This window comes from Eptatretus burgeri, chromosome 5 (assembly GCF_056783735.1).
Source record: "Eptatretus burgeri isolate ZD-2024b chromosome 5, Ebu_testis_v1, whole genome shotgun sequence".
NCBI lineage: Eukaryota > Metazoa > Chordata > Myxini > Myxiniformes > Myxinidae > Eptatretus > Eptatretus burgeri.
The window spans coordinates 67487449-67511142 of NC_140965.1; the positions used below are offsets into that span (position 1 = coordinate 67487449).

Below are 23694 nucleotides of genomic sequence, written 5' to 3' on the forward strand. Positions count from 1 at the left end.
AAGTGTGTTAGAAGTTCCAGGCTTACGCCCAATTATATTGTTGTGGTTCTCGGAACCGCATGCATCCAACAGATAGTGGTCCCAAGACAGTTATTCCATTATTATACGTGTAGATAGTCCCTTCCCTTTTGTCTAGCGGGAAAATGGGGGCGTGCGTTGCGATGATATCAAAGCTAGGTTTGCTTAAATCATTTTTTCTTCATTTCGTCCCTACTCGTCTTTTCTGATTATTCCTGAGGTAAATCTGAGCCATGTGCACCTTCGCTGTGAGATGGGCCCTCCCGGAAGCCAGCGCGTATAGCGCCGCTGCGAGGAAATGATAACGTGCGAGCATTAACGGCGCAGAGCCCTCGTTCCCAGGCGAGCCCTCAACCCAACGTGTGCGGCGAGTCATACAGTGCACTTAGCAGTTCGGGATTATCGACTTGAACTTCCGATGATCTGGGTTGCATTAAAAAGGCATACAAATGAATATCTCTGAAGAGGCTGCACGAATGGTGTTTTTCACAACACAGGAAACACAGCCAGCATGACGCCCATGCTGTACGAAGGCCGATAAAGGCGACTCCACGCCACGTTGGGTGGGATACAAGTGTGCGAAGTAAAAGCGGTGTGTTCGTTTTCAACCAAATATCTGATACATATTGGTGTTCACCCCGCGCACACGCTAGCAGAACCGAGCAAACATGGCACTGACCACGTGGGCCATGGCGGATCCATGCGTACTGCGCGAAACATGCATGGATTTTATCCATAACAATGTACCTTGGCCCTCGCTGGCAGCAGCAGATTCCCCATAGATGGTGAACGTCTTCTCGTCTCTACGGCCAGCAAAGCTGCGATCGAGCAGGGGAATGTTGTACAGTGCAGGCCACGTTGGCACGCGCGGAGCAGCACATTGATCAGCACTGGTCGAATGCCCGAGCGGGCATGCGGGACCCTCGACCGGTCGCCAGGGCACGGCCGGGGGATTTTGCGGGACGATTCGCGCGCCAATTTCAGTGTGGGCGATTTGTGTCATGTCGTGGGGTCAGAGCGGAATGTTTTCGCTGTCTGAGATGACCTTGCCGGAAACGAAGTGCAGTTTCCGGCCAAAGTTAGCGGGCCGCGTGAGGGGTCGGGGCCAATCGGAGCACCCGATTCAGGTGATGATGCTTCGCTTCGGGGTGGCCCCCTGCCCCGTGCTGCAAGTCCTATAAAGGTCGGAGCGGTCCCTCCGCCTCTCTCTCTCTCTCTCTCTCTCTCTCTCTCTCTCTCTCTCTCTCTCTCTCTCTCTCTCTCTCTCTCTCTCTCTCGCCTCGCCTCGCCTCGCCTCGCCTCGCCCTCGTCTCTGCTCGATATCGCCTCGACCAGCCTCCTGCTGCCTGGACTCTGCCTCCTCGTCTCCGCCCACATGACGTCGACCCTACCTGGTCCCGCCTACCACTTCATCCACGCATTCTGGACTCTGCCTCCTCGTCTCCGCCCACATGACGTCGACCCTACCTGGTCCCGCCTACCACTCCATCCACGCACTCTGGACTCTGCCCCTTCTCCACTCAAGCCCCTCCTTCACGAACACAGTCTCCACATGCACTGCTGAAGCCAGAGACGACGCGCCAGCTGTCGGGTACCGCACCACAGAGCATCCTCCCCCCCTCCCCTCTCCCCGAAACGTATTGGTGGCGCGTCGTGCAATCAAGTACAAAGGTACCGAGATCGTAGCCTCAACTCCTCTCCCTTCCTGTTTCAATACTCCCTCTTCATCAGGTTTTCTGTGTCTGTGTGTGTGTGTGCGTGTATGTGTGTGTCCTGGCACCTGTCTGCTTAAGTAAGCCTGCAGAAGATCGTTGTTATTATTTTCGTGTCAAGTCTGCTCTGTGTCCGCTTTTGTAAGTTGCTTGTGTATTTGCTGCTCCACACCTCTCCCGCCTATCTCTGCACAACACACCCCAATAAATCTTGATCGTACCACATACCATTCCTCACCCATTGTTAATCAATTATTATTAGAAATGTTCCCAGCTCGTTTTTGTGGTTTCTTTCATTGATCCAGCATGGTCCGAATCCTAGCTTAGCCAGGACTTTTGCCCAATGATCCGTTCCTTTTAGCCGGTAAGTCCTTGGCAGTGTTGCTCGGCTGCATCTGATCCGGTCCGGTAGAGTGATCCAGTTCGGACAAGGCGTACCGAGGGCGTGTTCCCCGGTAATTAAATCATGTGATTAATTAGGTAACCCAATTAACCCATAGACGGGAGGACCCTCGGTCATGCGGTTGAGTTATTGGCATCCACAGTCGGTTAAGCGACCCGCCGCATCACGGAATTTCCAGTGTGTGACGGCCTACAATTCCAAGGAGTCTGGTGGGAACCGACATAGCTTCCCCACCTCGTGGTCTTCTCACCTGACCCCCGGCCCGCAACAATATTATGATGTTCCAGTCTACTCCAGTTCGTCCTCAAGTTCTCATAATCGGCCATCTCCTAGTGGGGCTCTAAAGGCCCGGTCACACCTTGACGTTTTAGCCAGCGATGGCAATGTATTAAAATGTATGTAAAACGCTGGCTGACATTGACCTTTTGATGTTTTTTTTTTTAAGATTCGGACGTATTCATAACGAGTTGGTCGTATGCATAACATATTAGTAATGGACACAGAACGTTTCGTTGTGTTATAGATAACTTATACCAACGAATGCTGACCTGTTGTCGGCCTACACAACCGATGCCCAACGATAGTCTAACTTCGGCATAGCGCGTTGCACGCATCGCAGACGATGTCGTGACGTAGCCTATTAAAAGGCTGACGCACAACGATTCGAATCATAACTGCCGTAGAAATGGAAGTGTCAACATCGCGGTCACACCTTGGCGATCTTGCCAGCGTATGCCGACCTAAGAAAAATGTGTCTAAAACGTTGGGGCACGTCAAATACGGTATGAGTAAGTTTGGTATACGTGAGTACAACGCTAAAGTACGCTATCATACGTCGTAGTAAGTAGATTACGTCAAGAAATTTTAAACATGTTCAAAATTTTACGACGTACTCGGCGTATGACACACGTTCCGCATGCGATGGGGATAAGTTTTACACACGATATGTGGACGCTTACACACGTCCACAAACGCTACTTATAAGCTACTCATAAGTCGAAACACGTCACGGTAATGTCTTTTTTACGCGAAACTTATTTCTAACTTATGTTTGACGTGCTTTGAACCAGTTCTTTACGTAGTCCCAACACACATCGACGTATGTAGACGTATTCCAATGACGTCTTCCGGTCGACAAAAAATAAATAAATGAACGTGTTTCTAGGTTACAACTGCCATATAAAGACGTGTTCCCAGCGGTTTTGGGAATTGGTATATAAAAATGCTGCTCATAAAAGGGAACCCAACAGTGTTTTTGAGTCCTTTTTGAGTCGATGTCCATGTCAGCAGTATCAGTATCAGAATCAGTATTAGTATTAGTAGTAGTATTAGTAGTAGTTTGTTCATGTTGGCAGTAGTAGGTGAGTGTGAGGGGGAGGGTGTGGGTTATGATGGATCGTCCTTGCGTCCGCGTGTCCACGGGTAGGTTCATAGGCTGCCACTCAACGATTTAAATGGCTGCATCTCCACTATTGAAAGTAGACGCTTGCGCTCAACAATTGGATTTTTTTTACACTCAACGACTTTTAAACGGTACCACTCAGCCATTTTAATTGTTTACAATGAACGATTTAAATTGCTGTCACTCGCCTTTGTTTTTTGACGCTGAGGTTTTGAAATTTGAAGCGTTTCTTCTGAACGTGTTAAAACGCTCAAACTCGACTATTTTAAATAGACGCTGCCGATGGACAATTGGAATCATAGCCAAGTTAGACATCGAAGTGTGAACATCCTCGTCATACCGAAGAAAAGTTTGAAGAATGCTGCAAATAAGTGTCCTGGCCGTGGCCGTGGACGCTGACGCAAGGACAATCCATTATACCGACGTCTTTCAGCCTATGAGTAACTTAAAAGTAACGTCTGTCGATGTGTGGCAACGATCGCGTAACGTGCCAACAACACGTTAATCATAGGTTAGAAATAAGTTTCGGGTACGCTAAACATTACCTCGGCGTGTCTCAACTTATGATTAACTTACTAGTAGCATGTGGTGACGTCTGTCAACGATCGCAGACCGTGCATACAACTTGTGGCCAGCGTAGCGGAACGTGTGAGTCATACGCCGGCATACGTCGTGAAATTTCAAGCATGAAAAAATTTGAGGACAACCGAAAAGTACAACGTTTAAAGCCAGCGTACAACGACGTATGGCATTGTTTTTCAGCATGCTCTCAATGTTATCAAAACTTACCCATAACATATTCAACGTGTGCCAGCGTTTTATAAAAAAATTCAAAAATCGGCATACGTTGGCTAAAACGTCAAGGTGTGACCGGGCCTTAACATTGTATGTGGCAGACTCAGATTCCAGTGATGGCCTATATGAACCCAGGGATTACTGACACTCCATGTTTCTTGCCTAGTCAGACCAGCATCTTGGTCTGGGGCTTTGGAACTGCCCGGGGCCATTGTCTTTCTGGCATTCCCATCATGATGGTTTCAGCCTTCCCTTCCATGCTGGCTGGCCTTGTGTGGATTGGAAGGGAGATTTTTATTTCAGAGATCCATCGCCTCGACCAGTGTTTCCCAACCTTTTTCAACATATCGACCACCTTGGTGTCTATATTTTTCCAACGGACCACTTACCTCCTTGTTTCATAACATTTTAAAACTAATTTCTATGTGCATATCAGTGGAATGCAACACAAAAATAGAAAATGATTGCACAGTTTACATGATGTGACCTAACACTGGCGGGCTGTGATATATGTCATTGATGAACACGAACAGAAAGTTAAAATTTCTAACTATTTCAGTTAAAATGGCTATTTTGAATGCTCTGCTTAAAATTGCATCAAAAGCGAGCAAATGTAGAACAGTACTGTATAAAGAACATATATATGTATGTATATAAAGATGATGGAAGTCAAGGAGGTGAATTGAACGACTTGCTTTTTTTGAGTAAACATGTACAACCTGAAAGATAACTTTTTTGTGGGGGGGGGGGGGGAGGGGGGAATAACTTTCAGACGACCTGCCAATTAGTGACCATAGGTTGGGAACCAATGTCCTAGACTAACTGCCTTACTGGGTTGGGAACTCAGTCTGTCCACAAGTAGCAATCACTGCTGAGTTTTGTGGATGGTGGATGGCTATGAAGTGGAGTGAAGTGATGTGTCTTAAATGGATGTTATTCCTCCTCCGCCTCCTCTCTCCCCCCAACTTGTGCACATGAGTTTGGGAGCCCCTTACTGTAGGGTAAGGTACACACAATGACTGTAGTCCAGGTACTGTAAGGACAATTGGAAAAGAGAACTGGGTCAACAGGTGTTTAAATTGGAATGTTTGTGCTTGTGTGTCCAGACAACGATCAACCTCTCCCAAGCGGAACTGGTGATGTTTCCAAAGATTGTGCAGAGAAGATCCTGGAAACCTGGGGGGAAATACTTTCTAAGTGGTAGGTGCCAAGTTGTAGTTGGTGCTTTCTGGAGATTTCTTGCTGTGGCTGCATCATCTGACACTGCCTGGCTGTATTGAACCAGGAAGGGATGAAGAGTTATGGTGATAATCATGATGCCATCCATCCATGCATACAGGCATAGCAACTTGAGTGTGCGCCCAGCCAAACTGCCACAGATAGTGCGTGCTGGTGTGCCCGAAGCACTGCGTGGTGAGGTCTGGCAACTCCTCGCTGGTTGCGACACGACTGATCACATGGTTGAAAACTACCGCGTCCTCATCACTAAGGTAATACTCTGTAGCTAACTCGTGCAGTTTTTGGGCCATTTGTGGATAATACATACCAAGTGGGCTGCTTGCTTTCCTCCGTTCATTATGAGATGCAGACTCCCATGCAGTTCAAGTGAACAAGCGATGCGTTTCAGTGATGCCTGTTGTTTGCAGGACTCTCCGCAAGACAGTGTCATCACACGTGATATCAATCGCACCTTCCCTGCACATGATTACTTTAAGGATACGGGAGGTGATGGCCAGGACTCTTTGTACAAAATTTGCAAGGTATCTCCCTGCTATGAGGTTCATTTATCTGACCATTGTTGTTTTGAAGCTGCTCCCATAAATCTGTGATAAAATATTTGCATGGTTTATTGCAGGCTTACTCTGTCTATGATGATGAGATCGGGTATTGTCAAGGACAATCTTTCTTGGCTGCTGTCCTCCTGTTACATGTGAGTGTATGCCTGGCCGTAAGTGGTTCCTGCTCACATGTGGGAAGTAGAGGAGATGTTACATCGCCAGTAACTCTTTTTTGTTGTTTGAACAGATGCCGGAAGAACAGGCCTTCAGCGTTCTCGTCAAGATCATGTTTGATTACGGCCTCCGGGACCTCTTCCGACAGAACTTTGAAGACCTTCACTGCAAATTCTATGTACTGGAGAGGCTCGTGCAGGTACCCCAGTGGGACAGAGTGTTGACGTAACCCAGTGGAAAGCGTGCTTTGCTTGTTCTTGTGCGCTTGTTGCACAGTTTTGCATGTCTCCAAAGGTGCTTGTTGTTTCCAGGATTTGATCCCCGATTTGTCAGCTCACTTTACGTCCATAAATCTGGAAGCTCACATGTACGCCTCACAGTGGTTCCTCACCCTCTTCACAGCCAAGTTTCCTCTCTACATGGTTTTTCACATCATGGACCTCCTCCTGTGTGAGGTGCTGCATATTGGGAACCTGGACAGTTTAATTTCATTTGAGCTTTTGCTTTGAGGAAAACAAAGCACAGTCAGAAGATCGAATTCCTCAAGATTCTCATCTAAAATCGATATTATTGTTCTTGTCGATTGTAATTGCACAAGTTTTAAATCGTTGGATGTTTTGTAAGTGTCACAAAAAATTGTCTGTCTCTCTAGGGCCTAAATGTTCTGTTCAGCGTGGCTTTGGCTTTGCTCAAGGTGAGCTGGTTTTGTTGCCAAAACATTTTTCATTTGACTCTACTGACTTCCATCCTGGGACAATAAGGGGTATCCGAGAATGGTCCTAGTGTCTTTAATGGTAAAATTTCCCATTGTCGTCCTACATGCAGACCTCGAAAGAAGATCTTCTGCAGGCCGACTTCGAAGGAGCCTTAAAGTTCTTCAGAGTTCAACTGCCCAAGCGATATCGCTCTGATGAGAATGCACGCAAGTTGATGGAGCTTGCCTGTAGCCTCAAGGTGCGTCGCATTCATTTGGTGCAACGAGGAAACCAATGGCGGCCAGACATTGTTAAATGAGATTGGTATAGCATTCAGCTTCGTTGGTTTTGCCCTCTTCCATGAATGTCTTTATTTTGTGGCCATTTTTTCTAGGTAAGAGAGATTTTCTTAACAATGGAGAATTTATTGAGAAACTTAAAAATTAAATTTATCTTCAGAATCCCCTTTTTGGGATAACCTGAAGATTTGGTTATACATATTTCTTTGGCCTGTTTGACATTTCCTTCTAAGCACTTGATTTGTGATGCTGGGATCCCATATACTGTGTTTATTTGATCGTCTATGAAGGTCCTTGTTCCTGAATTCAGTGTACGTACTCCTAATTAAAGGCCCTGTCGCACCTTGACGATTTAGCCAGCGTATTCCGACGTATGAAAAATTTGTCTAAAACGCTGGCACACGTTGAATACGTTACGGGTAAGTTTTGTATACGTTAAGAGCACGCTGAAGCACACTGGCATACGTCGTAGTACGCCGAGCTCGTCGACAAATTTTAAGCATGCTCAAAATTTTTCGACGTATGCCAGCATATGACTCACACGTTCCGCATACGCTGGCCATAAGTTGTAGGCACGTTATGCGATCGTTGACACACGTCGACACACGTTACTTGTAAGTTACTCATAAGTCGAAACACGTCGAGGTAATGTTTAGCGTATCCGAAACTTATTTCTAACCTATGAGTAACGTGCTTTGAACCTATGTGTAGCGTATCTCCAACGCATATTGACGTATTTGACGTCTTCCGGATGACCACAGAAGTTACTGAATGTGTTTCTAACTTATAGCTACCGTATAATGGCGTATTGGCAGCGTTTAGGGGAATTGGTATATAAAAATGGGCTTCACAGGAGGAACCCATCAGTGTTCCAGACTCTATGTTTTTTTTTTTTTTTTTTTTTTTTCGGCATGACGGTGATGTTGACACTTAGATTTATAGTGTGGTTATGATTTAAATCGTTGAGCGGCAGCCTATTAATAGGCTACGCCATGTGATCGTCGGCGATACGCTGCCGCGCTATGCATAAGTTAGACTATCGTTGGGCATAGGTTGTGAACGCCGCCAACACGCTAAGCATTCGTTGGTATAAGTTATCTATAAGTTATCGAAACATTCTGAGTACGTTACCAATACCTTATGCATATGTCCAACTCGTTATGAATACGCCCAAAACTGAAAAAAAACATTAATAGTTCAGCGTACGCCAGCGTTTTTCATACATTTTGATACGTCGCCATACGCTGGTTAAAACGTCAAGGTGTGACAGGGCCCAAAGATTTGCTGCCTCCAAGCCTTTGTCTGATTGAATAATGGGGAAAAGCTTTAAATTGTCACAATTTGCTTTGACTATCGTGAGCATCACTTGCTCCTTTGGTAATCTTGATTGTCAATTTGGTCCAGATAACTCAGAAGAAGCTGCGAAAATATGAGAAGGAATACCAGACCATCCGGGAACAGCAGGCACAGCAGGAGGATCCACTTGCAAGGTTTGAGGTGACTGCTTAAACAGGGTTAAAGTTCAGAGGTTTGGAGCAATATTTTTTGCTGGATTGGTAAGATGCACCAATGAGGATAGTATAGTTGTACAAAAAGGCTACGGCAGTGCTGCTCTCAACATGATCAACAGGGAAGTTGAAGAGGCTGCTGATAGGTTTTTGATTTGCTGTTTTTTCTTGCTGTGTGGCATCTTTGTGGTCAGTGACGCCAATTGTGCTGCAGTTGGGGCGTTTCCTCCATTTGGTACAATTTAAAATTAATCCGCACCTCTCATCTAATGTCTCTAAAATACACTGTATTAAATAGTTGTATGTTTGTATTGTCACTATGGTCATGTGTCCTGATCCTTCAGCCCAATTAAGTCAAATTAACTGAACATTTTCTGGTTGCTGAAAATAAATACAGTACTTCCAAAACCTTTGAGTATCATCCATCAATAACTTTTTGGCATGAAAATTCACAACGTACCATGTCTGCTTAACAGAATCAATATTTGAACACACTTTGTCTTCTGCCGCCCATTGCATCACATTTAAAACCAGCACAGTTGTAGAACGACGAAAAGCTTCAACAGATGCCTCCGTTCACACAATGCTGAGTTTTCTTTGTTTCGCAAGCATTGATTGCTCGTGTCATGCAAATAGTGACAGGATCTTGTTTTGGGTGGGTATTTTGGACAGGTGAATTGAGCTTTGGTACATTTTTGGCTGCTCTACATCTCATTATCAGAGGCCTTTGCATCTACTCAAGTCAAGTTGTAAATGGCCTTTGGGGCTTGAATCAACGTGATTATTCTCATTGGGGCCATTTTGAGAGTAAAGTCTTTACATAAAGGCCACAAGCCGTCGTAGAGCCGATGGTGAAAGCTGTAGAATTGTGCAAATCGATTGATGAGTTGGCCATGGGTCATGGACCTTCAGCTCAGTTAGTGGGGAACCGTTTAATCTGGCGGTTGAATGAAGTGCAATGGCGAAATGATCCTCATGATAAACATGTTCACGAAAAAAAATCTCCAAAGAATCTTATTCACATTTGATGAATACATTGTTGCCTTTATACACGTTAAAATTTGGAATCTCAATTTAAGTTTTGTTATTTTGAGAGACAACCTGTAGAATCGTACTCACTTTGTGCATACAGTTGAAACCAACTCTTGACCTTCCATGCCAGCTATTGAACTGGGATTTATGCATCCAAATTAAATTAAAAGAAAGAAAGAAGAAGAAGAATCCTCTAAATTTATGGACATGGGAAATCGAGTCTTGCGTTCAGCTGTTCGTTTTGTTGAGAAATGCAGTTATTCATTCATAAAAGTCGTTTTAGTGCTTTTCCAGTTGGCCGTTTAACGCTAACCAAGCAATTTATTTGGGCCAAATGATGTAACTTTGCTGGGTGAGAGCATGACACTTTGTGAGTGGGCTGCCATTGATGCTGCACTGTTGGCGAAAATATTCTGAATCTGCTCTTTGATTGCCATCATCTTGCCCCCTCCGCCCCGGTCTGCACCCACTATTTACCCTTGCAGAGAGAGAACCGCCGGCTACAGGAAGCAAATCTGCGTCTAGAGCAGGAGAACGATGATCTGGCACATGAGCTTGTCACCAGCAAGATCTCTCTTCGGAATGACCTGGACAATGTGTGCTTCTATCTAACGTTTCTCTGCACAAGATAGGTTAATTGATGATTAAGAAAAAAAAATTGTTGGCAGTGTTTTGCATGTTGCACAATCATGTTCTGCAGGCCGAAGACCGTGCGGACACTCTGACAAAGGAGCTGGTATCGAGCCGGCAGCGTTTGGGGGAGGCCGAGGAGGAGAAGAAGCTTCTTGAAGTCGAGGCTGTTCAGGTGTATTTGTGTTTTGACTCGTCAAAAAAAATCTTTTGTTTGCCTCCCTCGTCATCCTCTCATCCTCCCTCCCCTCATTTCCACCATTAGGTGTTGATAAATGGCATGTGTTCGAGCATCATTTGTCATGATCCAATTATGATTTAAATACTTCTCATATTACGCTTTCTTTGATTTTGCTCAAATGTTGTCGGTCGTAGTTGCTTAAGCGACTGCTCACATAGCATCCCCTTCTTGTCTTAACTTCTCCCATCCTCTCCCTTCCACCCCAACAATGCCTCTCCTACCCTTAGTTGAAAGAGATGTGCCGTCGAGAGCTTGATAAGGCTGAGGCTGAGAAGAAGAAAAGCTGCTCTATTATATCCGATTACAAACAGGTCAGAATAATTTTTTAGATGATAACAGATTATGATAACAGGTCCCAGGATCCAAACCTTCAAAAAGGCTGCCAAACAGACTTTAATGGTATTGGTGTATTTTATCCAAATTCAACTGAAATAATGATAACTTAATAACCCACCAACTATAAAATTAACGAAATTTTTCTTTATTTTGGAGAAATTGCATTTTAAATGCATCACAACAGTTTTTTTTTTTTTATTGTAAACTTTCAAACACCTGAGTTTCTGTTTATAAATCGTGTGGTGGTAGTGGTGGTGGTGGAGTGAGGGGACTGCGAGTATAGCATAGAGATATGCACGCTTGCCTCCGAGCTGTTTAGCCTTGGGTTTGAATCCCAAACGCAGCAAAAACTCACCCTGGTGTTTCGCATACAGTGCGTATACGCTGTCCTTCCGCGGGCGTTAAGCTGGGCGTCCCATCTTCCTGTATTATTCGGTGGACGTTAAAGATCACACGATGTCCTTCGCAAAGAGGAGGCGAGCTATTGCCGACACCATGAACAAATTACAAATTCCTGCTCTAACCAACATCAGGGGTATGGGCACACCTCAAGCAAATGCTGGTCAACCATAACTACGTGCTGCAAACGAAATGTACAGAACCGGAGATGAGCAGGTGAAGTTATTCCATTTGCTAAGGGTGTCCGCAGCAACAAGACCCGTGTGCATTGGCCCACCGGTCTTGTTTCTAAATGTGTGTGTGTGTTGTTCATAAACCATAACATATTCTTTCTGCTAACCCCCCTCCCCCCTCCCCCCTCTCTTTCTCTCTCTCTCGCTGTCTCTGTCTCCGGACGTGTCCAGGCGCTGTTTGTCTCTGGATGGCTTGGCTCCGGATGCGTCCAGTGGTTTTTGTCTCTGGATGTTTATGAGCGCAGTTTGTCTCTGGACATGTCCGGGCGGTGTTTTTTTCAAGGTGGTATTCATGGAATGACTGTTAGAAAATGGATATCAGACATTATTTTGGTTCCATCTTCACTGCTTTTCTATGCAGAAGCATTTTGATGATACAGGATGAATCGTAATTAACACTCCACTGCATGTCTGCCTTCCCCTCCTCTCACCTCACGCTTCTTCCCTTCCCCTGCTCCTCCTCGTTCCCCTCCCTCCTTTCTTTTTTCCCCTCCTCCTCTTATCTCTCTCTCTCTCTCTCTCTCTCTCTCTCTCTCTCTCTCTCTCTCTCTCTCTCTCTCTCTCTCTCTCTCTCTCTCTCTCTCTCTCTCTCTCTCTCTCTCTCTCTCTCTCTCTCTCTCTCTCTCCCCCCCACTTATTTTTCTCTCCCCCCTCCCTGTGGTATTCCAGTCAGCAAAGCGACGGGTGGTATTTGCTTGTTGATTATAAACCTCGGATTCATATTTAGAAGCGAGATTAACCCACAATGAGACGTGGCAGAGAAGCTTAGGTAATTTTACGAGCACAGCTTGGCTGTTTGTAAGCTTCAGGTTTCTGAAGAACATGGCTGGTTCTGAGCCATGGGCATGGTTGCTGTTTTTTTGTTCTGAGACAGGACACATCTTCGAGTCAATAACATTGTCATGTCTGTGACCAAACAATTGTGATGGACTATCGTTGACATCTAAGCAAGCCATTGTAATGAAGTCAATCTTTTTTTTCCCTGTTAGAATGATGAAGAAAACCTTTGATGTCTACTTTGTCGAACTTCCAAATAGCCTCTGGCTATGACCCTGTTGTTCATTTAAGGACAGCATAGAACTTCATGAGCTTTTGTCTAGCATTGTCGAAATGCTTATTTTTCGTATACATGAATGAGGCTGATGGAAGAAAGAGCAGAACGAAAAGGCACAAAATGTAAATGGCGAAACACCAACAGCAGAATAGAACTGAGATCAAGGGGAAGAAGAGAAGGTCGCATGGGTGCGGTGAGCAAGTGCACACAAGCTGAAGGAAACACAGCAAGAGTAATGTGGGGATGAAACAGAAAATGAACAAACAGAACAAATGAAAAGAGGTTGGGGGCGGGGCAGAGAGTCACAATAACATGGAAAAAGGGAGTGCTTGCGAATGGGGTCATTTTCGGTCGAAGAGATCAGAGTATGGATGGGGAAGGAAGAGATGTCTTGAAGCCCTGGAAGAAAAAATAGGACTGGACAGACTGGGGAAGTTTGTTCCACAGGTGAGAGAAAAGAGTAACAAATGAGTGGAGGTGAGCAGTGAGCCTGGATTTTAGGAGTTTAAGAAGAAGAGGTTTACTGGCAGACCCTGTGCACCTTGCAGAAACTTGAGAGGGCAGAGGGTGCAAAACCAAAAAGGAGGGGGTTAGAATACAGAGAGGCCACCAACCTGCCTGCAACATGAGAGTAACAGGCTTAGACACTCAGCTTTGCCACGGGAGATCCCAATGATTTTCAAGGCCTTGCTTTCCATGGCATCAAAAAGTCTAAGAGTCGAGGCAAGGATGCCAGCCCAAAAGGGAGAGCAAGTACTCCATCAAGCTGTAAATTAAGGCCTTATAAGTTGTCAAAAATTCAGACTGGCCAAGGAAAGACCGTGCATGATGAAGGAAAGCCCACTCGTCAGCTGGCTTTGGAGGCCATCTTGGAAATATGGTCTGCCCAAGAAAGATCATAGGTGATGGTGAGGCCCAGAAGCTTGTGTATCAACCTCCTTGAATGGTTTATTTCGTGGTATTCGACGACCTCTGCTCTTCGACCTCTGCCACCGAAGGTGAAGGAGGTTATGTTTTCACCCCTTTCTGTCTGTTTATGTGCAGGATATCTCAAGTTTGGGACGGATTCGGACAAAACTTGGTGGACACGTTGGGCCTGTAGCAAGGATGAATTGATTCGATTTTGGTGAAGCGGATCTGGACACGAGGATTATTTGATTTTTTTTTAAGTGATTCTTCACCATTGAGAGATGAGGCCAAAAACGATACATAGCATGATATTTACCTCCACCCTTGAAGGTGAATGAGGTGATGTTTTCACCCCCTTTCTGTCTATCTGTTTGTTTGTCTTTGTTTATTTGTTTTTGTGGACAGGCTATCTCAAAAAGTTGTGGATGGATCCGGATGAAATTTTGTGGTCAGGTTCGGTGTGCGACAAGGACGAACTGATTAGATTTTGGTTAAGGTCCAGATCTGGATCCGACTACGAGAATTTTTTAAGTGATTCTTCACCATTGAGAGATGGGGCCAGAAACGATATATAGCACGATATCTCCAAAAAGTTTTGGACGGATTCGGGCGAAACTTCGTGGACATGTTGGGTTTGTGACAAGAATTGATTCAATTTTAGTGAAGATCCGAATCTGGATATGGATACGATAATAATTTAATTTTAAAAGTGATTCTTCACCATTGAAAGATAAGGCCAAAAACGATATATAGTACTGTATAGCATGATATTTTTAAATTTGTGATTAACCCAATATGTTCTCGTGGTTCAGGCATTGTGTGGTGGAGGTATGCTCTCTACCGAGTGCCCTTCTAGTTTAGGAAGTGGATGGAAGGGTTTGCCAGGCGGTCCCTTCCGGAGAGACAGTGAGTGTGTGGGATTTGTCAGGGTTGAAAGCTCCTGATTCTAGCATGGTCTGCAGAAAGGGAAGAGGCAGCTGTCTACTTGTCTGAAAGATGAGATGACAAGAGAGTATGGAATCATCAGCAAAGAGATAAGCAGGATTTTCCAGGGAAATCACAAATATCATTGATTAAGTTGAGGAACAAGACTGGGCCCAAAACACTGCTTTGGGGAAACCAGCCTTGACAGGGAGAGGAAATGAGAGGATTTCGTTAAAAGCCACTCACTGAATCCGGGAGAGGAGGAAGTCGTTGATCCATGAGAGGAGGTGGCCTTGGATGCCATAAGCAGAGTTTGGAGATCAAAGCAGTGTGACAGACTGTATCAAATGCTCAAAATGTGTTCAGAGAGACGTCCCTGATGTCATGTCAGAGATTGAGGGCTTACATCCATTGTGGGGAGATCCATTGTTGCTTGAGGTGAGGTGAGGCAAGAGAGGGGTGAGGGGGGCAAGAGAGGGGAGGGGGGAAAGAGGGAGGGGGAGAGAGAGGGGTGGCAAGAGAGAAGGGCGAGAGGAGGGGGAGAGAGGAGGGCGAGAGAGGAGGGGACAGAGGAGGGGGGAGAGAGAAGGGCGAGAGGGGGAGCAAGAGAAGGGAGAGAGGAGGGGGGACAGAGGGAGGAGGAGGGAGAGGGGAGGGAGAGAAGGGCGAGAGGGGAGGGAGAGAGGAGGGGGAGAGAGGAGGGGGAGAGAGGAAGGGCGAGACGAGGGGGAGAGAGAGGGGTGGGAGTGGGAACGAGAGAGAGGGGGACGAGAGGGGGTGGGGTGGGGGTGAGAGAGGAGGGGAGAGAAGGGGGAGGGAGGGGTGAGAGAGGGGGGAGGGAGGGGTGAGAGAGGGGGGAGGGAGGGGTGAGACTAGGGGTGAGAGAGGGGGAGAGAGTGGGGCGAGAGAGGGGTGAGAGAAGGGGGTGAGAGAGAGGGGGCGTCACAATTTGAGAGAGGAGGGGCGAGACTCGGGGGAGCGAGGGGGTGAGAGAGAGGGGCGTTACAATTCTTCTTCATTTGATATGACGTCACAATTGACGCTGGGGACCTGAGTTTGTTTCCCAGGTGTTTCCCAAGTTATGGCCATTTATTATACGGTTGGTCCAATCTAATTGAAATAATTCCCCAATCCAGTCGTCGTTTACGCACCTACAGGCCCGCCACTACGGGCCCGTACTAGTCATTTTAATACAGACAGTAAAACTACTACAAGATCTTCACACCTTCCTCCCAATCTTGTCAGCCATACTGGCATTCACTTCCTTATGTACAGTCCAGGTAGATTTAATCCATTTCACAAGGACTTGTACACTGGATTTTTTTTTTTAATTTTTTTTTTTTTAGAATGTTGCCCCACAACTGACAATAAGAACAAATCCAGAAATCCTCACAACAAATTGTTATCTTGCCAAAACGAAGTTTTTGCAAGATATGTTAGTCAGCCTGTATGTTTTTTTGTTTGTTTGTTTGTCTGTAATCACGTATAAAAAATTCTGCAGAGCACAGTTATCATTGGAAATTTTTGTAACTTTGCATATCAGATGCCTATAGAGGTCCCTTTCAGCGCATAAAATTTTTAAGGTCAAGGTCGAAGGTCAAGGTCACTTTGTCGCAAATCAGGGGAGTCGACGAAACCCTTATTTTTTGAGTAATTTTGATCGGATCGTCTTCAAACTTCATGGGAATATAGTTCATGGTCTGGCGCTCAGCTGATTAATTTTTGGTGGCGATTGGCCTTGACCTTCATGGTTAGCGCCTCAGGTCAAACATATTTGACCACAAGGTCAAATTTTCAAGTTTTAGGAACCATATCGTGTAGTACCTCAAATTGAACACCTCGATGAGTGCGTTCTAGATATGTCAAGCGTGAGACATTATGACGTCATTTGGTGACATTATGAGGCAAACGCATATTTTTCATGGTTACTCTGTGGAACGATTCTCATCGGAATCTCTCGTAGGCAGATATTCCTCAAGGAGTCGCTCCTGGTGGATAGCAGCTCTGGTAACCTCAGTGTGACCTTAAAGAAGTCACACGTGGTCACCTTTTGGCAAGATACGGGTCACCCTGCTGGTGACATTGGTTTATTTACTTTTCGGTGCGATCAATCTCGATCAATTGCTTTTACTTTTGGTGTTGCAGTGGAACCAAACTGACCCTCAACATTATCTCGGATTAGCATACAATCTATACTCCCTATTTATTTATTTATTTATTTATTTTAAAACATTTGATGGTCAGTTTGATATCGGTCAGTGTACCCCATCAGTAAATCACTTTATTTGGCTTGACCGGCCTCCTACCTCTACATCACATCTCTTTTCTCTGCATCATATCTCCCATTATCTAATTTAACTAAATTAACACCTTCTTGATCAGTCTCGGATAGACGTTGTCCACAACATGGTCAAATCTTACTATACATCTCATTCTGACCGTGCATCAATCCTAGTAATTCTCAAAACTTTGCAACATTATGGAAACAAAAGTTCATTGTTCTCTTGTGATGTCTCCACTGCAAATTCTCCTTTCGTTCACTTTAATAAGCACAAGGTCAGAACAGTCCTTGGTTGTTGCTTCAAGCAAAGTGTTCTTTACCTGTAAATGAAATGCTCTCACAATGTTTGTCATTTCAATACAAAATGTACATAATGAATCATCCATTTGATGTATATTCATCTCTTTTATCTTTAAAGGAGGTGTGTAAGGTTCCTTTGTCCTGTTTATCAACGGCTGTCTGTATGGCTATCACATCATCCAAGGTTGAGCCATTTTCAGGAGCCGTTAAAAGACCTTGCATGATCACTGGATGTCGCCCGTCTCAGCTGCGTGCTTTGCTGCACTATCTGTGTTGAGATTATAAGTATAACAAGCTAATGGTAAAAGTTATGTAACCATACAGTGTCAATGTATATTTGTTCTGTGATTAGCAACTCCCTGGTAGCATGCGAAGTCCTCGTGAGGCCTTCAACTCGAGCCCGTATTGGAACATGGCGTGTTGTCAGACTCTGTCTGGATCGTGTGAGCAATCCAGTCAATAATAAGTATGTGCATTACGGCCATCGAGGTGCGACACACTATCCGCCCTTCCCATGTGGCATTTGCACTTAATGTAATCACGAGTGATAACAGAATCGCTTTTAAAACATTAACCATTTGTTCTTTATTTCGCTACCAAAAAAACCCGTCAAAACCCTCTCTCACACCAATGTTCTGAAATCGTGAGCGACCCCAAAAGCATTTTGCAAATCTCTATATATATTCATTCACTTCCTGGTTCTCCATGAAAAAACGTATTTTCTTCAACGGGTGACATCAGTGCATACTTCATTATGTCCACGCTGTTGTATTCTTCCTCACCGTTCTCATCTATCGGCAACAAAGGAAGCCTGATGGTAATCGTGATATCCGATGTATTTATTCCTAATTCGTATATGGCTCTCAAAGCGGAGAGATGTTGTATTTCCGCTTTCAATTGTATCGCTGTAATCGAGTACAGGGCTTGGAAAACAACCGACTTCCCAATACGTTTGAAGTTACTTCATTCGTGTCCAACCTCATACTATGGTAGGCCACCAGCTGCATCTTCCCAATACGATCGTTGTGTTTACACAGATTATACAAATTCTCCCATTTCATGGAAATAGATAAAACATTTTATTATCCCTCGCCAGCCAACGAAGTTGGCGGGGGATATAGAAATGGGTTCCGTCCGTCCATCACATTTCGTTTCCGGAGCTTAACTACAAATCCCCTCAAGATATATTTATGAAATTTGGTACACATATCAAGCAAGTGGTGAACTGGTGCCTTTTGATTATAATTAATATGCTGATGCAATCAGACACATCTTCCCTTACAATTCCAGCGATAGCTTGCCCACTTGTTCGCAAGTCAACCATGTAAGAGGTTGATCATGGCACACAAATTGATTCAATGTCGTTGTTGGCAGACCATTTATTTAGTATGTACCAAAAGTAACTTGCATCCGTTGAAGACAAAGTCTTCGATATCCCCCGCCATAGTAAATGAGGATTAACAAACTTGTATTCCCGAAACGTGTGCAATATGTATGTGAAGTTTCCCCTTGATCTGACCAGCCGTTCTGGAGAAGATGTTTGACGGTTTTAGGGTAAATTCAATATGGCCGCCAAACCATGTGACCTATCAATTAGAAATTAACAAACTTCTGAAAGGATGTCTTGGGGAAAGTGTCTGTGAAATTTTGCCTCAATCTGTCCAGCCGTTTTGGAGAAGAAGATTTTAAAAATTTATTAATTTTCAATCCAAGACTGCTGACTAACCATGTGACCTATGACATCATAAATTTACATTCTGCCTCCAATCCTCCAGTGGAATACGTGTGTGAAGTTTCATGTTAATCGGATGAGGTGTGTTTTTCTATCCAAGATGGCCGGCAAACCATGTGACTTGTGATGTCATAATTTTTACTATGTATGCAGACATGATGGAAGATGATAGTTGCAAATTTTCGCGTCGTTAGGTTATGTGATTCCAGAGAAAACATTATTTAATATTTTTCTTGAATCCGACATGGCTGCCAAACCATGTGACCTATCAATTAGAAAATATGAAAAGGCACCAGTTCACCACTTGCTTGATATGTGTACCAAATTTCGAAAATATATCTTGAGGGGATTTGTAGTTAAGCTCCGGAAACGAAATGTGACGGACGGACGGAACCCATTTCTATATCCCCCGCCAACTTCGTTGGTTGGCGGGGGATAATTATAACATTTCTTAACCACAAGAACGAGTATTTAAATGCCTCCCACTTTCAACATCCTACCACGGCACCATATTCAGCCCTGATTGGTTACACAACACAGATCGGTGGACGAATATTTCTTAGTATGTGCAAACTAGGTGAATCTTCTTCTTCTAAATTACCAGAGAATCGTTCCTGATTCATTTTATTGACGATTTTCGGTCACCGAGTGTCACATTTGTATAAAGAGTTCATCATTGGGCATGAACACGACACAGTACACCACACTGCAGTGCAGTATACTCTATACGACGTCATATTCACTGAACCTTTTAATTATATAATATTTTTATATTGTTTTTGGGCACTTTTCCTACCTTTTGCACAGGAAGGCCTGGCATACCATCTCATAATACCGTACACACTATGTTGGCTACATTTACCTTCCCGAAATCACAACAGCATCAATAACTCCACAATCCATCACATTTTATTTCCTGACCCTAATCCATTTAAATGAAAGGTTATACCCTCATTTGCCCACTGTAAACCAACCTGGCACTCAAATAAAACATCCCAATTTTATAAACTACCAGTCGCATATGTATTATGTAGACATTAAAAACAAATTTTTTTTTTTTAATATTGGACTTTAAACCGGTGTTTGGTAACATGGTAACAGGGGCGGGGTGGAAAGGAAGCAGGGAGGCAGGGCATCTAGAAAGCAGGGAGGGGGCATGGGCTGGATGGAAATGTAATCGGGGAATGCGAGCAGAGGTGGGGGTGTGGGAGCCTGGAGCGTGTGTCAGGAAAGCCGAGTGTGAAGATTATGTGGGGGAGGCCGTCACGGAAGTCCACAGTGCAAAAAGGGTTGGATTTAAGAATTCAAGGGCAGAGACGAAGCCAGACATCAATATTGAGATGGCACTGATTATTATCAAAGGCACGAAGCAGACAGCACTATATGAACATGACAGTGGACGAGGCATTGGTTTACGAGTCATCCAGAGATGAAGAGAGGACTGGAATTGGAGAAATGTAAATGGGAAGATTGAACATTTTAAAATTTCCTTTTGAAAAGGTTTAACTTGCTGAGGAGGAAGAATAAAAAGAAGAAAAAAAAGTCTTTTTTTTCTTTTTAAAAAATTTAACAGAGGTTATAAGAATGGAATTAAAGCAAGGGTGGTCGATAATGGGACAGACAAAATTGGAAACACGTCGTGGGTGTGGAAAACAGCGGTGGTGGGAAAAAATGCTTGGCCCAAAACTATCCCGAGCCTGAGGTGGCAAATCAAAATGAATGGAAATAATACACAGCAATGAACACTCGATACAAAGAACAATCGACATTAAAAGGGTACAATTCTCCTTGATGGAGATGTTGGAAGCTGTTAAAGACTCGGTTTGAAAATGTTAAACAGCGTCATGATGAATGATTAAAAAAATATTTCCTTGTTGGCATGCTGTGTGTACTGCCTGCACAATGTACACTGATTGGCCATTGATGTTTGTGTGTTCATGTGCTTCAGGCAAGAGAAATAATCACGAGTTTGTTTTTATTAGTTGGTGAGCCTGAAGATTGAACCAACGGTTGTTGTGTTCAGGCCCATGGGCTAATCATTTAAAAGCAGATGCAGGGTGTTTTTTGTGAACTCGGGGACTCGTAGAGCACATCCCTGTATTAAGTGACAGATTGTGTGGTGCAGATCTGTTCGCAGCTAAGTGTGCGCCTGGAAAAGCAGCAAGCAGCCAACAAGGAAGACGTGGAGCATATTCGGGTGAGGATTTTGTTTTCATTGCAACTTTGGTCCACATTATGATATTGTTGCCTGCATAGGGTGTTCCAACTTGCATGTCTATTGCAGGAACTACAAAGGTATTGTGCACTTAACTGTTGCCACCATTGAGGAGTGTGACTGTGTTAAAGCTCCTCCTTTTGAGGGGCGTTGCTTAGATTGTTGTCAACCTTTGGTGACATTGTACTGTGATCGCTCTTGGGGCACAGCTTTCTCAATTTGCCGCCTATTGGGATGTAGCTTATGCAACTACTCTACTTTTGAGGAGGATCTCTTGCCACAAATGTTACACACTTTATCCTGTAATCTATATGTACATAATGGAGTGTTTTTTTGTGTTTTGGGGTTCTTTTTTTTTTTGGTTTTTATTTTAAGATTTTGCCATCTCTACACACACTCAGGCAAAGATAGCAGAGTGTCCTCGCTGCAAGCAGCTCTTTGGAGCAGACGGACATTTGAACCTTGTTGTGGGAGAGGACGACTCGAGTGAGCGCAATCTTGACCAGGAAAAAGAAACCCTGCAGGTTCAGCTGCGAGAAATGGAGCTAGAGCTGGCGCAGACAAAGCTCAAGCTTGTGGAGGCGGAGTGCCATATACAGGTGAGATATCAGGTGCCTGCGTGTGCACTCAGAGCCGTGGTGTCAGGAGGCAAGAGCACTTGGGAATTGTGCAAATGTGTCTTTATTTTATGTGCCAGGACTTGGAGCACCAGCTGGGAGTTGCGATCGGTGAGGTTCAGGCAGCTCGGAACACGTGGTTCAACCGTACACTCAGCTCTATCAAAACGGTCACTGGTGCACAGGGCAAGGAGACAGTCTGATTGTGGGGGTACAGACTGACTGCTCAACCCCTCCTGCTCTCGTTGTTCAACCCGAGTGGGAAATCCCACTGTGTTATGAAACGAGTGTGTGTTGAAGGACCCTTCTTCTCATTGGCGATCCTTTAATCATTGTTATTATGAAAAATACTTTTGGGTTTTATTTCTTCTCCTTTTGCTTTGAAACCAGCAGGCCATGCAGCTTTCACCATGATGTGCCATATGCTGGTGGGCAAAGCTTTTTGAATAGACAGTAAAAGCTTTCAAACTCACCCAGTTCTCATTGTTATTGACGTACAGTTCTCCAATTCCAAGCCTGATGTGGACAGTACAGTGCTTTCAGCTTTCTTAGTCGAGCGTGGACAAAGCACCTATCTACAAATGCTGTTCAAGCACCCATCTGGGTGTCCATCCTTAAAATCCTCTGTACATTGGAGTTCCTGATTCTTTTTCATCCATTGTGATGCTGTTAACAACGTAGTTTTGGAGATGCATTTACCCCTTTGAGGTTGTTTTTATTGACCTTAACCATAACTACTCACCATCATCACTCGTTCAATCAATTTGCTTTGTTTACAGCAGTCCTTCATCAGTCTGTCTCACACTGTCTAAAATGAGATGTCCTTGTATAGTGATGTACATTGTTGTCTGTGTATAAATCCATTAGTTAGCCTGAACCAGTAACTTTGACACCCACTATTTTGACGAAACTTGTACATATTTATATTATTAATAAAGGATCGTGCTATCGCAACACTGATTCATCCTTGACCTGGTTTGGGTGATTTTATATCTTATACCATCATAAAATTAAATAATTCTTGTGTTTCTAAAATATACTCCTTGTATTAGTATCAACTTCATGATCTTGATCTTCTCACCAACATTGTCTGTCATTGCCAAAGCACCAGGGAGTCCTTTTCATTTAATATGCAAGTGCATGGCATGTTTCTGGAGTTATTTTTTTTAATGGTCAAGACTCATGGAAGCACTGGGACGCAAAACAGATCAGGCCATAACAAAACAAAGGGAACAACAGGAGAAAGGGGAAATGCCAACAGAACAACAGGGCGGAGGAAGAAAGTGAACGAAGATGGATAAACGAGGGATGTCGGTAACAATGAGGGTTAGGGGAGAATTCAAGGGGTGGACAAGATGGATACATAAGCAAAATTTTTGGAAGGATGGGGGGTGTTTTAACAGATGTGTAAAAGATCATGGTTTTGGATGAGGGATGACGAGATGGTGGTGAACAGCTGTCTTGAAGACTTGGAGGGAAGAATGACATTGAAGTGTGTGGAAGGTGGTTCCACAAACGGGGGGGGGTGGATTAGGAATATAAGAGAACGTGAGCAGTGGTTCTGGATTTATTCAGTTTCACTATGAGGGGGTTGCTGGTGGATCGCATGTGTCCTGCTGATATCTGAAGGAAGGAGGGGGGGGTACAAAGCACAGAGAAGGCAGAGGGTACAAGACCAGAAATGTGACGGAAGAAGACTGACCACTGACCTGTTGGCAATGGCGAAGTGATCAGCCCATAAACGCAGATTAATCATGAGAGATTCCATTGATCTTGAAAGCCTTGGTTTCCACAGTGCCAAGCTGAGAAATAGCCCACAGGAGAGAGAGAGAGAGCTGTACTTAATCGAGCTGTGGATAAAAGCCTTTTAGGTGGATCCAGAGCTCAGGTATGCCAAGGAAGGACCTTGCATTATGGAAGGTGTCGAGTCGGTGTCTGGCTTTGAAGGCCAACTTCGAAATGTGGCTTTCCCAAGAGAGATCATGGCCGAGAGTGAGACCCAAGAGT

General features: G+C 44.4%; 1 protein-coding gene across 7 annotated transcripts in view; it reads left to right on the top strand.

Moving 5' to 3' along the window:
* The window catches only part of RABGAP1 (RAB GTPase activating protein 1), an 86299-nt gene extending 63646 nt beyond the window's left edge, over positions 1–22653 (top strand). For 6 of the 7 annotated variants that reach the window (XM_085882235.1, XM_085882237.1, XM_085882238.1 and 3 more), the window contains exons 11-25: positions 5437–5530; positions 5670–5820; positions 5977–6090; positions 6186–6260; positions 6356–6481; positions 6594–6737; positions 6935–6976; positions 7108–7236; positions 8681–8773; positions 10302–10412; positions 10517–10621; positions 10915–10998; positions 20981–21052; positions 21472–21669; positions 21768–22653. In XM_085882235.1, the coding sequence (XP_085738361.1) occupies positions 5437–5530; positions 5670–5820; positions 5977–6090; positions 6186–6260; positions 6356–6481; positions 6594–6737; positions 6935–6976; positions 7108–7236; positions 8681–8773; positions 10302–10412; positions 10517–10621; positions 10915–10998; positions 20981–21052; positions 21472–21669; positions 21768–21890 (1661 nt within the window). In that variant the 3' untranslated portion in view covers positions 21891–22653. The remainder of the gene's footprint in view (positions 1–5436; positions 5531–5669; positions 5821–5976; positions 6091–6185; positions 6261–6355; positions 6482–6593; positions 6738–6934; positions 6977–7107; positions 7237–8680; positions 8774–10301; positions 10413–10516; positions 10622–10914; positions 10999–20980; positions 21053–21471; positions 21670–21767) is intronic. The other variant, XM_085882239.1, reaches the window with a different exon arrangement.
* Positions 22654–23694: the final 1041 nt, after the last annotated feature.